Source organism: Neltuma alba, unplaced genomic scaffold (assembly GCF_004799145.2).
Source record: "Neltuma alba isolate B1F8T4 unplaced genomic scaffold, ASM479914v2 tig00010596_pilon, whole genome shotgun sequence".
In the NCBI taxonomy this organism is placed as follows: Eukaryota; Viridiplantae; Streptophyta; class Magnoliopsida; order Fabales; family Fabaceae; genus Neltuma; species Neltuma alba.
In genome coordinates, this window is record NW_021635458.1 from 209724 (window position 1) to 222567 (window position 12844).

General features: G+C 39.4%; 4 protein-coding genes across 6 annotated transcripts in view; 3 read left to right on the forward strand and 1 right to left on the reverse strand.

The window, feature by feature from the left end:
• LOC114757479 (dnaJ homolog subfamily B member 1) lies at window positions 1-2967 on the forward strand. The gene is made up of 3 exons (XM_028946545.1): window positions 1-500; window positions 975-1360; window positions 2292-2967. Exons 1-3 carry the CDS (start codon window positions 336-338, stop codon window positions 2728-2730), a joined length of 990 nt encoding a protein of 329 aa, XP_028802378.1. The 5' UTR covers window positions 1-335; the 3' UTR covers window positions 2731-2967.
• Window positions 2953-7126, reverse strand: LOC114757478 (E3 ubiquitin-protein ligase At1g63170). Of its 3 annotated transcripts, XM_028946544.1 has the most exons (6): window positions 6946-7126; window positions 6322-6476; window positions 5605-6232; window positions 4195-4323; window positions 3832-4117; window positions 2953-3554 (listed from the first exon to the last, which is right to left on the reverse strand). In XM_028946544.1, exons 3-6 carry the CDS (start codon window positions 6204-6206, stop codon window positions 3321-3323), a joined length of 1251 nt encoding a protein of 416 aa, XP_028802377.1. In that variant the 5' UTR covers window positions 6207-6232; window positions 6322-6476; window positions 6946-7126; the 3' UTR covers window positions 2953-3320. The 3 variants fall into 3 exon arrangements, with proteins under 3 accessions (XP_028802377.1, XP_028802376.1, XP_028802375.1); XM_028946543.1 differs by lacking the exons at window positions 6322-6476; window positions 6946-7126 and having other exon boundaries at window positions 4195-4320; window positions 5605-6290; XM_028946542.1 differs by lacking the exons at window positions 6322-6476; window positions 6946-7126 and having other exon boundaries at window positions 5605-6290.
• Window positions 6278-12844, forward strand: part of LOC114757477 (protein TIFY 8) — a 25638-nt gene continuing 19071 nt past the window's right edge. Inside the window, exons 1-2 of the mRNA XM_028946540.1 lie at window positions 6278-6383; window positions 7244-7248. Coding sequence (XP_028802373.1) covers window positions 6299-6383; window positions 7244-7248 — 90 coding nt within the window. The 5' untranslated portion in view covers window positions 6278-6298. The remainder of the gene's footprint in view (window positions 6384-7243; window positions 7249-12844) is intronic.
• On the forward strand, window positions 9381-12549 carry LOC114757474 (serine/threonine protein phosphatase 2A 57 kDa regulatory subunit B' kappa isoform-like). The gene is made up of 2 exons (XM_028946537.1): window positions 9381-11121; window positions 11879-12549. The coding sequence occupies exons 1-2, from the start codon at window positions 9964-9966 to the stop codon at window positions 12221-12223; spliced, it is 1503 nt and encodes a 500-aa protein (XP_028802370.1). The 5' UTR covers window positions 9381-9963; the 3' UTR covers window positions 12224-12549.

The window sequence follows — 12844 nt, forward strand, 5'->3', positions numbered from 1 at the left end:
TTCTTCTCCCTTGTCTGAATATTCATCAAAACGCTACAAACCATTCTTTCGTTAATTTCAAAAGATTATATGCACTGCGTTCCTTCTCCAGCTAATAAATTTGTAATTTGATCAGATCTTTTTCGTTCTGGTTGTGTTGATCGCGTTGTCTCCTTCATCTTTTACAATCGTCGTGGAACGTCAACTCCAAAGATAAAGAACGATTGCATGAGGTTCTTAGCGGGAAGAAGCAGTGATTTTGTAAGCTAGGGACAAAGAAGAAGGATCGGATCCCAACAACAATTGGTGTTTTAGGATCAGATAGTAACGTATAGAGTTTCTCTGAGAAAAATAAAATGGGTGTAGATTACTACAATATATTGAAGGTTGATAAAAATGCTACAGACGACGATCTGAAGAAGTCATATAGAAAGCTGGCCATGAAATGGCATCCTGACAAAAATCCCAACAACAAAAAAGAAGCTGAAGCCAAATTCAAGCAGATCTCAGAAGCCTATGAGGCAAGCATTTCTTCTTATCAATTTCTTTCTCCCTTATCTTCCATGAATGTGCGCTGGAATTAAAACAAAAGGGAAATAATTAACAGATTTGTGTTCATTTGATCATTTTTCTGAGTGCGTCAGGTATCATAAAATCTGATAATTAAATCGAATGATCAGAACGAACTTCCTGCGGGTAAATCACGAAAGGGCCCTGGTATATGAGAAAGTTTATGTAAGAATGGGAATCCACAACAGCAACACCCTGTTTGTTCATTAACATTATTTGAGAATGATTTCCTTCCTTGTTGAAATCACTAATGTGGAATACTATTGAACTGCAACAGCTCAACTTTTTATTGGATGAGTTGTCCTCTGAATATGGATGTCTACAAATTTATGAATATATTAGAAAGATGACAAGTTTGAGGTTTTAAGGAAGTTGAATGCGGGGACAATTTTTGAAAATGTACAAAGTTTTTTTTGTCCATTCAGGTACTAAGCGACCCTCAGAAGAGGATGATTTATGATCAGCACGGAGAGGAAGGGTTGAAAGATATGCCACCGCCAGGGAATGGACCATCAAGTGGGTTTAATCCCAGAAACGCTGAGGACATATTTGCGGAATTCTTTGGGAGTAGCCCTTTTGGATTTGGATCTGGATCATCTGGACCAGGAAAGTCCATGAGGTATCAGTCGGAAGGACCCGGAATATACGGTGGTTTTGGTGGAGGCGACAACATTTTCCGTACATACAATGAAGGCAAGCAAATGCCAAAAAAGCCACCAGCTGTGGAGAGCAAATTGCCTTGCAGCCTGGATGAGTTATACTCTGGATCTACGAGGAAAATGAAGATCTCAAGGACTATTGATGCCAATGGGTATGCGTACCAATCTCATTCCCTATTTTCATGTTCAAGTTTTGTGTCCCTTTAATCCTAGTTCCCTAGGTATATGCTGGATGGTTTGCGGTGTTTATAGCAATTTTAATCCTTTGCACTGTCGAGTTACATTATGTGAAGTTCTTCGCTGGTCAAGTAATAGACTGCTCATCGTCAGTTTAGGCTTGAGGTGTTGAGGTATTTTTGGGTAAATAAACTCCTTTAACCTTTACTTTCGGTGTGTATACTCCTTTGAAGTTAGAAGAATTGTGCGTAAAGGCCTCCTTTCTTTCACAATAAAATTTCAATAGCCCCAAAGCATTTGTTTGTTAACCAAGCTCAAGGTCGTCGACCTTGATCACCTAATATTCCTTATGTCAATAATTTGTTGATTTCACGTCAAGCTTTTAAAATGATTAGAGGGTTGAAGCAACAATCAAATGGAGGAATTGACCTCAAATCCCTCCATGTTGGCACGCATGCCTAGGCTATAAAATAAACTTTATATAATATATATTACTAGAATATGGTATGCCCTTCATGTCTCTGCACTCAAAGCTGCATAAGTGGTGAGAGAGCTAGCTTTAATCTTACTCTGGATCGACTGAAGAATTGACTGCATGCTTGGGGAGAGACATTATTTTGATTTCATTAATAAACTCATTGCGCAAGTAACGTGTTGCAAGAAGTCGATAAAAATATTCGCCAAGAAGAAAGGAGCTGGAGAAATTTATGTTGATGCACAGTCAGTCAGTAAATAACATGCAGTCAATAATTTTATTCAGCAATAATTGCTTAAGCCATGGCCCTCTCTGTGTGGACATGCCCCTTTTACACAAACGTTGTCAGAAAATTATTGCAATACACAGTGCAGGTCCGCTAACCTCTTTTCTTTTCTGTGGCTTTGGGTGGGGGGGGGGGGACACTGAAGACGGCCGGTGACAGAAACAGAGATATTAAGCATTGATGTAAAACCCGGGTGGAAGAAAGGTACCAGGATCACTTTCCCAGATAAAGGGAATCAAAAACCAAATCAACTGCCAGCTGACCTTGTGTTTGTGATTGATGAAAAGCCTCATGATTTGTACACGAGAGATGGGAATGACCTGATTGTGAGCCAAAGGGTCTCACTAGCAGAGGCAATAGGAGGAACAACGGTGAACCTAACCACACTTGATGGACGGAGCCTATCAATACCAGTGACTGACATTGTGAGCCCTGGCTATGAGCTTCTTGTTCCAAAGGAAGGAATGCCTATAGCAAAGGAGCCTGGGAATAGGGGTGATTTGAAGATCAGATTTGAGGTTAAGTTCCCAACAAGGTTGACGTCAGAGCAACAAGCAGGGCTCAAACGAGCATTGGGAGGTTGAGAATCCTTTCTTCATATTTGCAGCATTTTTACTGCCTTGGATTCACTGACACAGTTGAATGCTGGGGAGACAAAATTGCCAGTCCCCATTTCTGTTGTGTGATATTTAACGTTCTTTCGCGTTTTTTGTGTAATATGGCCCATTCTACTGTAATGTCGTGCTAAGGTATCCGTACTTGTATTGACCATGTTAAGTATCCAGACTAGATTCTAGAACATAATATTTGAAAAACAAAAATTACTGAATTGAAACCTTGCAAAAGGTACAGCTTACGAACAGTATTCTGAGTGACTGATTGCCTATTTTATTTAAAACTATTTGCCATCTTCAATGTTGGGACGCAAGATTTTGCAAGGGAGGCATTGTATTCCCACGCCACAGCCAGGACCTGGCTCGGCCCGGCCCTGAACCACCACCAGCACCAAAAGAGGACTATAGAAGACAATTGTCAACACCCAGATAGGAAAATATCATAAAAAATGGAATGGAATGGATATACTGAGAATTGACCATCTATCTAAGCCCAAACAAAAAAAAACAAAAAAACAAAAGACTTTACAGAACCTATGCTGCCTACGTATACAAGGTAATTATACTATGCTATTGATTGGGCTAACTCCAACTCGGTTCTCACCCCTTTGTTGGTTGGAACCTTCGCCGGAGACTGGTCCTATTGGGTTCCCACCAACCTCACTTTTGCAGAGAGGGCATAATGCATTAATCTTCAGCCACTTGTCTACACAGTCTTTGTGAAAAAGATGGGAACATGGCAACTCTCTCAGCTCATCGTTATTTTCATACTTTGCCAGGCAGATGCAGCAAACCTGTGGAAAACCACAGAATGGTACAGAAACCAGAGTCAAGGCGAGCAGGACAAAACCCTTGAACAAAAAGAATAACAATCAAAGTCCAGGGTTGTGAGAGAGGCGAACTGGGTTGCAGGATCTTTCTAACACTATTAGTGAGGGATTTGTGATAATAAGTTGACCATCGGCCAAGAAGTAAAAAATATAATCACTTTCAGTTTAGCAAGCAATGATAAAATGGAACAAGCACAAACTGAGGTATTCGCCAACCAACCCATCAGATTGGCCTACTTACTGCATCTTCTCCAGAGATCACACGCTCCTTTTCAGTTCCAGCAGCCACAATCCCACCTTCTAAAGCATTTGAGTTGCTTTCATCACCTTTTTTACGTTTCTTCACCTTGAACTTGTATACTGGCAAGGAATTAATAGATTCAGATGTTGCCCCCCTTGTCTGTGTCAGATCCTCTCTAACCCCAAGGATGGAAATTATACAAGGCAGACAACAGCAGATTGTTGCACATAAAATGAAGGGCATAGCATAGCCAATGCAGCTGAATGTCAGAAACACAATACATAACCTGCAAAGGAGAAGCAAGCAAACAGATTTAGATTCTATGAGAAAGCACAAGGTTTAAGATCTGATCCAAGGCAATACCTATACATATTAGGAGCATCAGTAGCAGAGGAGTTCCCCCCAAAGATCCACACATTGCCAACAACGAACCATACAGCAAAAAAGCAATCTAAGGCCATTTTGAAATATTCCACTAGTGACTTCAGTCTGCTGAGCAAGAAAGACCAACTAGTTAGGAACTTGGCAGCTTCTTAAATTATTCAAATACCACAGCTTATATAATCATGGGGAGAAAATCAAGATCTCAAAATTGAATGATGATAATTTAATGGCAAAAAAACAAAAAACAAAGAAAAATGATGATAATTTACTAAATGGGCCATGGCCTGCCAAGCTTGATATGTTGAAATCAGATTGCATGTTCAATTTATGGTTACAAGAGGGATCATCATATAAACCACCTCCATAAAGCTAGTAAATTAGACGTATATTCCCAATTTGTTGTTTAGGATCTGCAAAGTAATAACTCAATATTACACCAGAAGTATCATGAGATAAAGACATTTTATCGGACAAGCACATATGCAAATGCAACATTACCCAGCCCTAATCCGAAAACAAGCTGCCAAGAGGAGGGAAAAGAAATATATATTCTATAAAGACATGTCTACGTACAGGTTGGACACAAGTAGGCAGTGAATCATGACTTTGGCAGGGTCAGACAAGTCAGACCAGCAACAAGCAGCGTGTCTGTGCATTATAAGTGGGAAGCTCTCTCTCTGGTTGTTGCTTGTGTGTTGCCCATTTGGGATAATACCGTAAAATTTTTCTAAACCTTGAATGTCATCTGGATTCTAAAGATATATCTCTCAGGAGACTTCAAGCTGATGTAGCCATCACCTAATGTCAATATTCTGACTCAAAAAAAAGTTTGGCTGGAATTTCCTTCATATGCTTTTATTTGTTATATGCCACAAGCATGTGTCAGTTAGGCTCGTTATGAAATTTCCAGATATTTGATTTCTGTCTATTAAGGGGCCAACACCAGTCCCTGGGAAGAGGAATATCTACTCCTAGTGTTACACTGACCAGTGATTACCATATCTGACAACCATGGCTACTTACAACTCAAGGGGATATGATAAAGTACAGAGCAATCACAAACTTCAAAACTCGTGAGAAAAGAGGATTATCAAAAGGTTGTGATGAAACACAAAAAATACTGCAAATGCCCTTGGCATCATTCGTTCAGCTCATAACTTCCAAATTAAGAGCAAGAAATCTATCATTCTTTCAACCAAAGCTGCCATTCTAACCAAAATATAGTATCAAGTGATAATTAAAAAACAGCAACTAATTATGTCCTCATGATGGCCTCAGATATCCTGCACATAATTTTAAAGAGACCCAGGGGACGTAGTTCCATCATAATGAAAAAAATTAATAATAATTAAAACACACTTAGTTAACCACAATATAATAAACCAACACCTTGGATTCATCATGACTGGATGTTGACTGCTTCTAGAGGATGAAACAACGGCCTGATCGTCTTCTTCCCCATTAGTTCTTGAAACAGAAAGAAGTGTCCTTGAAGAAACATTAACTCGAGGGGAAGCTTGACGTGGTTGAGATGAATTTAGCTCTCTACCCTGGTTATGATGATAATACCTCCAACCAAGCAAGGGGATAGTAGCAACACATCCACACGCATAACCAATAATCCATGCAAACAGGGGAGTGCGTGGATGCTCATGCCTCGACAAAGACAAAACAATAATAGATGCAACAATCTGGCTTACTGTGAGGACTAGCTCAATAGATATCCATAACCCTGAATTCAATGGACTCCTGTTCCGACGGGTCTCCCCTCGTCTTACAACTGAAGAATTCCTAGGATTTGTACCATTAGATGCAATAGAAACTGAAGGCAGAGAAGCCGGTAATCTTGCACTACTAGGTCTGTCTTCATGTTGTGATGTACCTCCGCTGTTAAAATGTCTATCATGCGGAGAGGTAGATGTGGAAGCTTCACTACTCCCAGCTACGTCGATAGTGACCTGACTGCAGTTCAAGGGCCCAGAATGCTCCATCAACAATGGGCAAGTGTCGTATAAACCTTCAGGATATAGTTTTGGTGAGGGAACGTTCATCTAAGTCCACCAACACAAGTCACCAATGAAGCATGGAATCACATAAAAAGTATACCATCTATAAATACACCTTGACTTCTGAACTTAGTCAAAGCAAATGCTGCTTCTTCCGCTCCGGTATATAAGCTTCGCAAATAAAAAATCTATTTAGCAGTTCGTGTATGACTTAATTCACGAGATGCCACTGATAAAGTTCGTAAGCATTCCCGCCTGCAAAGAGGAAACAAAATAAACAATTGTTTGTCTGGAAAATTATGATGAAGATATCACTCTTGACTCTTGAGCATGTTAAACGAAAAACACGACTAACGGAGATGAAAGTAATTCTTGCGGCTCTCATGGACTGGACAATCATATTACCCTAGGATCAATAATCTCCTTCTCTTTTGACTCTATCTCAGTTTCTCTTCACAAAGAAATCAATTCAAGGTAACAGCCGGTTTATCAGTGGATAAAATGACGGCAATTCCGTTCGTCCACCAATTAAAACACAGGAAAGAAATCAAACCAAAGAATCCATGCGTTGACTTACATTCAGAAAAGATCCCGCACAGAAAGAATCCAAACCCAACGGCAAGATTAACAAGATCATAAGCCAATAAAAACGCAAAACGCGCAAAAATCTCGATTAAAATGAGAAATGGGAAGCAACTAAACCAGAACAGAAGCAGAGAGAAACCGGATTGGAGCTGCGGCTGGGCTCGGCGACGGAGACGATGGAACAGCGCCGTGGAGAGGGCGGTGATCTTGTGGCTTGGCTCGGATATGAGTACCGTAAGTTGCTTAACTTTGTGGATGGGGCCCACTTCGTGACGGAGGGAAAAGGGATGGCGTCGAACCGCTTAAAATCTCAGTCCCACCTTCTTTGCTTCATAGAGTCGCCTGAGAATATCTTTTGCTTTTTAGTGTAATTACCCGCTGACCCTTTTACCCCTGTTCTCCTTTCCCTCTCGGCTCATACCAGCCACTGAAAAGAGCACGGGTTGGGATAGGTTTTATCGCCATAAGGGTTGTTTTCTAAGGCCAAAATAGGAAAGAAATAAACATTATCTTTGGTAATACCGACGACTGAGCGCACCGATCACGTTTTAGTCAATATGAACACTGTAAAAAAGCCTCGTGTTTACGGGCTATGGGTTATGACCAGCTGAAAACATATGAATAGTTTTTTTTTTAATAATAATATTGAATATGTGATTAAATATATATAAAGGACGACCCTTTTCAAATTTAAGCATTTTTATATATTTGTACAGTGACATTTTTACAATAATACCGAGGACTCAGAAGCCACTGATCAGATTATATTATCAACAAGATAAATAAATAAAATAAATGACTCGGCCCTCCCAACTTGTGACGCGACGCTAGCAACTTGTTTAGTTGGGGTGGGGGAAAAATCTTCATAGTCTAGTAGTAGTAAAGTAGAGAATTATTTATAATAAGTAGAGAATGTTCCTACAACAACTCATAAATAAATTAATCAATTAAAAATGAGTGAAATTCATATATTTGTATGAATAATGACATGTTAAGATACATATAATATTCTTCTTGTATCCAATGGTCATTTCATCAAATTTACAGTAACTTCGAACTTGATGCTTACGAATTAAAACAGCTATTTGAAATATATTTACATGAAATGCCTTCGTTTGTTTTCTAAAAAACAAAGAGCACAAAAAATGTCACAAAAAAAAAGCACAAAAATAGGAGAGGAGTTACTATTTACGCGCAAATGTAAATGACACGAGGACAAGGTAGGTAATCAAGTGGGTTAGTAATGAATGTGCAGGCGGAGTATTAAATAGTGGTTGAACATGAAATCATGAATAATGAATTATATATATGAGTAAAGTTTAAAGTTTGAAAATGGGAGTTGGCCAAAAAAAAACAGAGAGAGAAAAGAAAAGAAAGAAAGAAAGAAAATTCATGGCTGAATCATGGTATAGTTAGGAACGTATAATACCAAACCTGTGAAGCTTAACAAGTCATTAAGAATCCAAATCTTCTGGTGGGTCCTGCGGAAACTTTTGGAACAGGCCTGAAGAGGGAAAGGTAAGTTTTGAATTTGCTTCCACTTGCTTTCTAGGTTATCCTAATTATATAGTATAATTAGGGTGAGATAAAGGGCAATACTTTTTTTAACAGCAAAGGCAAAAACGTACCTTGACAGCTAAACCACTGGGATGAACAGCTTGAAACAAAATCAAAGGAAAACAAAGCAAACGAAGTTTAAAATCACTTGTCCCTTTCAAAATGCAGGAAGGTTTAATCTCTACTCACATCATCAACGCTTGTAAAAGGCGAAACCTCGGGATGCTAACTAAAAGATACAAGCAATCTCACCTTGGTAATGTCAGACAAAGTCCAATATCTATTTCGAGAGTTAACTCATTAAACAGTAAAGAATATGTTGACAGATTTATAGCACTTCTGTAAGTAAAAGTTACATGTTGGGTTCTGCCTGTAACCATATAACTTGAAGCTGTTAATGTATGTCCTTTGGAGCTGTGTCATTAAAAACAGCAGGTTAAGCTTTGTGTGGAATCTGAGGGGAAAATCCAGCTTTAGAACTTATGAAGCGTGCTCATGATTCCGCTTTTTGCAGAACATCAGTATGATAATAAATGAAATCAATTCGCAGGGGACGTGCCGAGGGAATAGTGGGGTAAGCTTTAAAGGAAGGGCCATGATTAATGGCTTTTAATTTTCACGAGCAGAGAGGAAGTAATGAGTTGTGTGAAATCCTGCAAGTGATAGTGATAGTGATTATGCCACGCCTGAAACTGAAATGATGGCAGATTTTCACACAGAGAAGCAGCTACCATTTGATTTGGGTATTGTATGGAGGCCAGCCCAGACACACGAGCATGAATCATCGACCTTCGTCCTTTGTTTTACAGTTTTACTCCCTTCAATGATCAATGACGCGTGTGTGTGTCAAGTTATTTTGAAAATGCCAATAATTAAGCACTAAAACTTTTCATAAGATAAATACTGATTCGACATTGGATCAATAAATAATAATTCAATATTATTTTTTAATTTAAATAAATAATAAATTGTATGATTGCGATAAGTTCTAAATATATAGGCACGCTGTGGATGTGGATGTAGTATTATGGAATTTAGTACTGGTTTATATTGTTCGGTTTCCAGTTTCGTTCAGATCGGTCATTATCAACTGAAAGAAACAGTTCTGATGCTGCATTGCCAAAAATCTTTAACAGTAGTTCCGTGATCTTCATCACCCTCTGAGCTTCCATTTTCTGATTTTGTGCCGTAAAGCCTCATCCTCTTAACTCCACCTCCCGTTTCCTTTTGAACTTTCCCTTTTATTCGGGAGGGGGAAGTTCGAATTTCGAAATGGTTGCTAGGGGTAGGAGATTTAACTGTTAATCTTCGTTCTTACTTTCAGTATTCCTCATCTTTTTTTAAAAAAATTTATGCCGAGGTATATCGTGCAGCATCACCAATGTTTCTTGAATCCCATCCATACGCTGGTATGTTGATCCCAGTTTCATGCAATACTTAACTTTTGCCTGCTTCCATGAGCGAGATCTAGGGTTTAACAACCTGCCTCATGCATTCGTTTTCCTGGCTTGTCTAGAATTTTCTCATTTCTGGCCGGATTGGTTTTTCATGGGTTCCATCTGAAGCTTTAGTAGTCCATCAATATTTGCTTCATATAGCTATGTTGAAGCAATTCTTCAGTAAGATTCCTCGTAAATCATCCAAATCCCATGGGGGGGAGTCATGCCGGGACCCAGTGGCCGCTACACCGCGCGTCACCGGCAGGGCTAACCGGCCGAACGGTGGGAGTTCTGCCATTCGGTCTAATTCTGCGAAACGCACTTCTTCGTCGGCGGTTTTTCCTGCGAGCATCGTGTCTGGAATCGAACCCCTGGTGCCATTCAAAGACGTGCCTCATGCGGAGAAGATGAACCTGTTTGTGAGCAAGTTGAGCCTTTGTTGCGTGACTTTCGATTTCACTGACGCCGGTAAGAATGTTGTGGAAAAAGATGTCAAAAGGCAAACATTGCTTGAACTCGTCGATTTTGTCGCTTCTGGGTCGACTAAATTCAGTGAACCTGCTATTCTTGCTATGAGTAGAATGTGTGCTATTAATCTCTTTAGGGCTTTCCCGCCACCGTATCGATCTAATAGGGGTGGTGCTGGTGGCGAGATTGATGATGATGAACCAGTATTTGACCCTGCTTGGTCACATTTACAGTTTGTGTATGAATTGTTGCTTAATTTTATTAATTCTCCGTGTCTTGATGCGAAGGTGGCGAAAAAGTATATCGATCATTCATTTATCTCGAGATTACTTGAATTGTTTGATTCAGAGGATCCAAGAGAAAGAGACTGCTTGAAGACTATTCTGCACAAGGTTTATGGAAAGTTCATGGTGCATAGGCCCTATATTCGGAAATCTATTAATAACATATTTTACCGATTTGTGTATGAGACTGAGAAACACAATGGCATCGCTGAGTTATTGGAGATTTTTGGGAGCATCATTTGTGGGTTTGCCTTGCCTTTGAAAGAGGAGCACAAGATCTTTTTATGGAGAGTTTTGATCCCCTTGCACAAACCTAAATCCATGGGTGTTTATTTCCAGCAATTGTCTTATTGTATTACTCAGTTTGTAGAGAAGGAGCCGAAGCTAGCCAGCACTGTTATAAGGGGTTTGTTAAAATATTGGCCGATAACAAATAGTCAGAAGGAGGTCATGTTCTTGGGCGAAGTGGAAGAGATTTTGGAAGTAATCAACATGCTAGAGTTCCAGAGGGTCATGGTCCCGTTATTTTGGCGTATTAGTTGCTGCATTAATAGCTTACACTTTCAGGTAAATTGTTATGTACTTCATTTATTTGCTGAATTCTCGTCTTTAATAGCATATTCCTGTTTATTTGTCCACCTTTAAACGCAATGCATCGGTACTTCCAAGATTGTTAATCTATTTTGCTTTTATATTTATTTGTGGCATTACCATTTTGCTTTAATTTACATCAGAGGTTCAAGTCATCAAAATACTTCTCTTTCGGTTGTTTTTCTAGTTTCTCTTAGCTCTTCTGTTGTTTGGTTACTATTTTCTGCTATAGCATGTTTTGGGTTGATCTGCTCTCTGCTATGGCAGGTAAATTGTTATTTCTGTTGTTACCGTGATAGTTATTGTAAGAGCTTAAGAGTGCTATGGAGGAGAAGATAGTCAAATTATATGCTCTATCGTGTCTTTACTTTCGTGAATTGCTTTAATCATCCATAACATTTTTGGGCCTCCCATTTCTGTCAAATAATTTTGCTTACCTGCAATGGCTATGGTGTCAGTTGCATCAGTTGTGATGCCTTTACTTTTTGTGAATTGCGGTTAACTGCATTGAACCTTGTGTTGGGAAATTCTTCTGTGGAGGTGCTTTGTTAGATTTTTGGTTACCTAGTAGGTTCTGAAATCGTTTCCACGACATTAAAGCAAACCACTTCCCTATATTGATTCTCTTGAAATTGGTTATTTCCAATTCCAATCCATAGACATCCCTGCAACGTTTCTCCCTTTTGCTGGTTTCCTGAATGATTACAGCTCTATTCAACTTGGATTGTTTCAGGTGGCTGAGAGGGCCCTTTTCTTATGGAACAATGACCATATTGTGAACTTGATCGCACATAACTGTCAGGTGATCCTGCCCATAGTATTTCCAGCACTAGAGAGAAACTGTCAGGGCCACTGGAGCCAAACTGTGCTCAACTTAACTCTTAATATTAGAAAGATGTTCATAGAGATGGATGACAAGCTCTTTCTGTCCTGCCATTCTCACTTCAAGGAGGAAGAAGCCTTCTCGATTTCAGCAGCTGAGAAGCGAAAAGAAGCATGGGAACAACTAGAGCATGCCGCTAGCCTCCGGCCTGTGATAGGAAATACAGCTGTTTTAGTGTGTCCCTTGACAACCTGAGTTACATGTTAGCTGTTTTTGGTTGTGGAAATGGCCGTTAATAGGGGCGTTAAGGTATATGTTTTTGGCGATATCTATATGCTTCTGCCAGCCTGATGTTGTATATCATGGTTTTGGATTGATTGCGACTGTGTGGAATGCTAGTTAACTCATGTATGTAAGTTATGAGAAGGACCATGCAGTAGATCTATCGATTTTCTGCATGAGCTTATTAACAGACAAAATATATATTTTTCTTAGGTAGACTATCTAATGACCATATGTGCTTTGCAAAGGACAACGACAAATAGTTATGTGGATATTTTAAGTAGATTATGCTTTAAGAATCTCCTCTTCCGGGTAAGCGTTTTTTTCCGCCATGAAAGAGGGGGCGTGGGGCGGGACGAGTCACATCATTTTACTTTGATTACTTATTTGACCCTGTGGCGGTTGGGACCATTTCAATGCCACTATGCAGTCATTTATGATATTAGTAACAAAAAAATATCAGTTTATTATGGCAGAAAATGACTCATCATAATTCGAGTGAGCTCTAACTAATACATCCTGTAGATTGATGTTCATGCTTCGACGAACATGTGTAATGAAATTCGTCAAATCCAAGACAGGACACAAACATGA

Bases quoted from the DNA above. Each gene is read 5' to 3' on its own strand.
- LOC114757474 (XM_028946537.1), top strand. From the start codon at position 9,964: ATGTTGAAGCAATTCTTCAGTAAGATTCCTCGTAAATCATCCAAATCC. The intron at 11,122-11,878 runs GTAAATTGTTAT...GGATTGTTTCAG, and splicing joins TTAATAGCTTACACTTTCAG to GTGGCTGAGAGGGCCCTTTT.
- LOC114757478 (XM_028946542.1), bottom strand. From the start codon at position 6,266: ATGAACGTTCCCTCACCAAAACTATATCCTGAAGGTTTATACGACACT. The intron at 4,324-5,604 runs GTGTTGGTTTAT...TTTCTTGCTCAG, and splicing joins CCAGTCATGATGAATCCAAG to CAGACTGAAGTCACTAGTGG. The intron at 3,555-3,831 runs GTAAGTAGGCCA...GGTTTTCCACAG, and splicing joins TGATCTCTGGAGAAGATGCA to GTTTGCTGCATCTGCCTGGC.
- LOC114757479 (XM_028946545.1), top strand. From the start codon at position 336: ATGGGTGTAGATTACTACAATATATTGAAGGTTGATAAAAATGCTACA. The intron at 501-974 runs GCAAGCATTTCT...TTGTCCATTCAG, and splicing joins AGATCTCAGAAGCCTATGAG to GTACTAAGCGACCCTCAGAA. The intron at 1,361-2,291 runs GTATGCGTACCA...GGGACACTGAAG, and splicing joins AGGACTATTGATGCCAATGG to ACGGCCGGTGACAGAAACAG.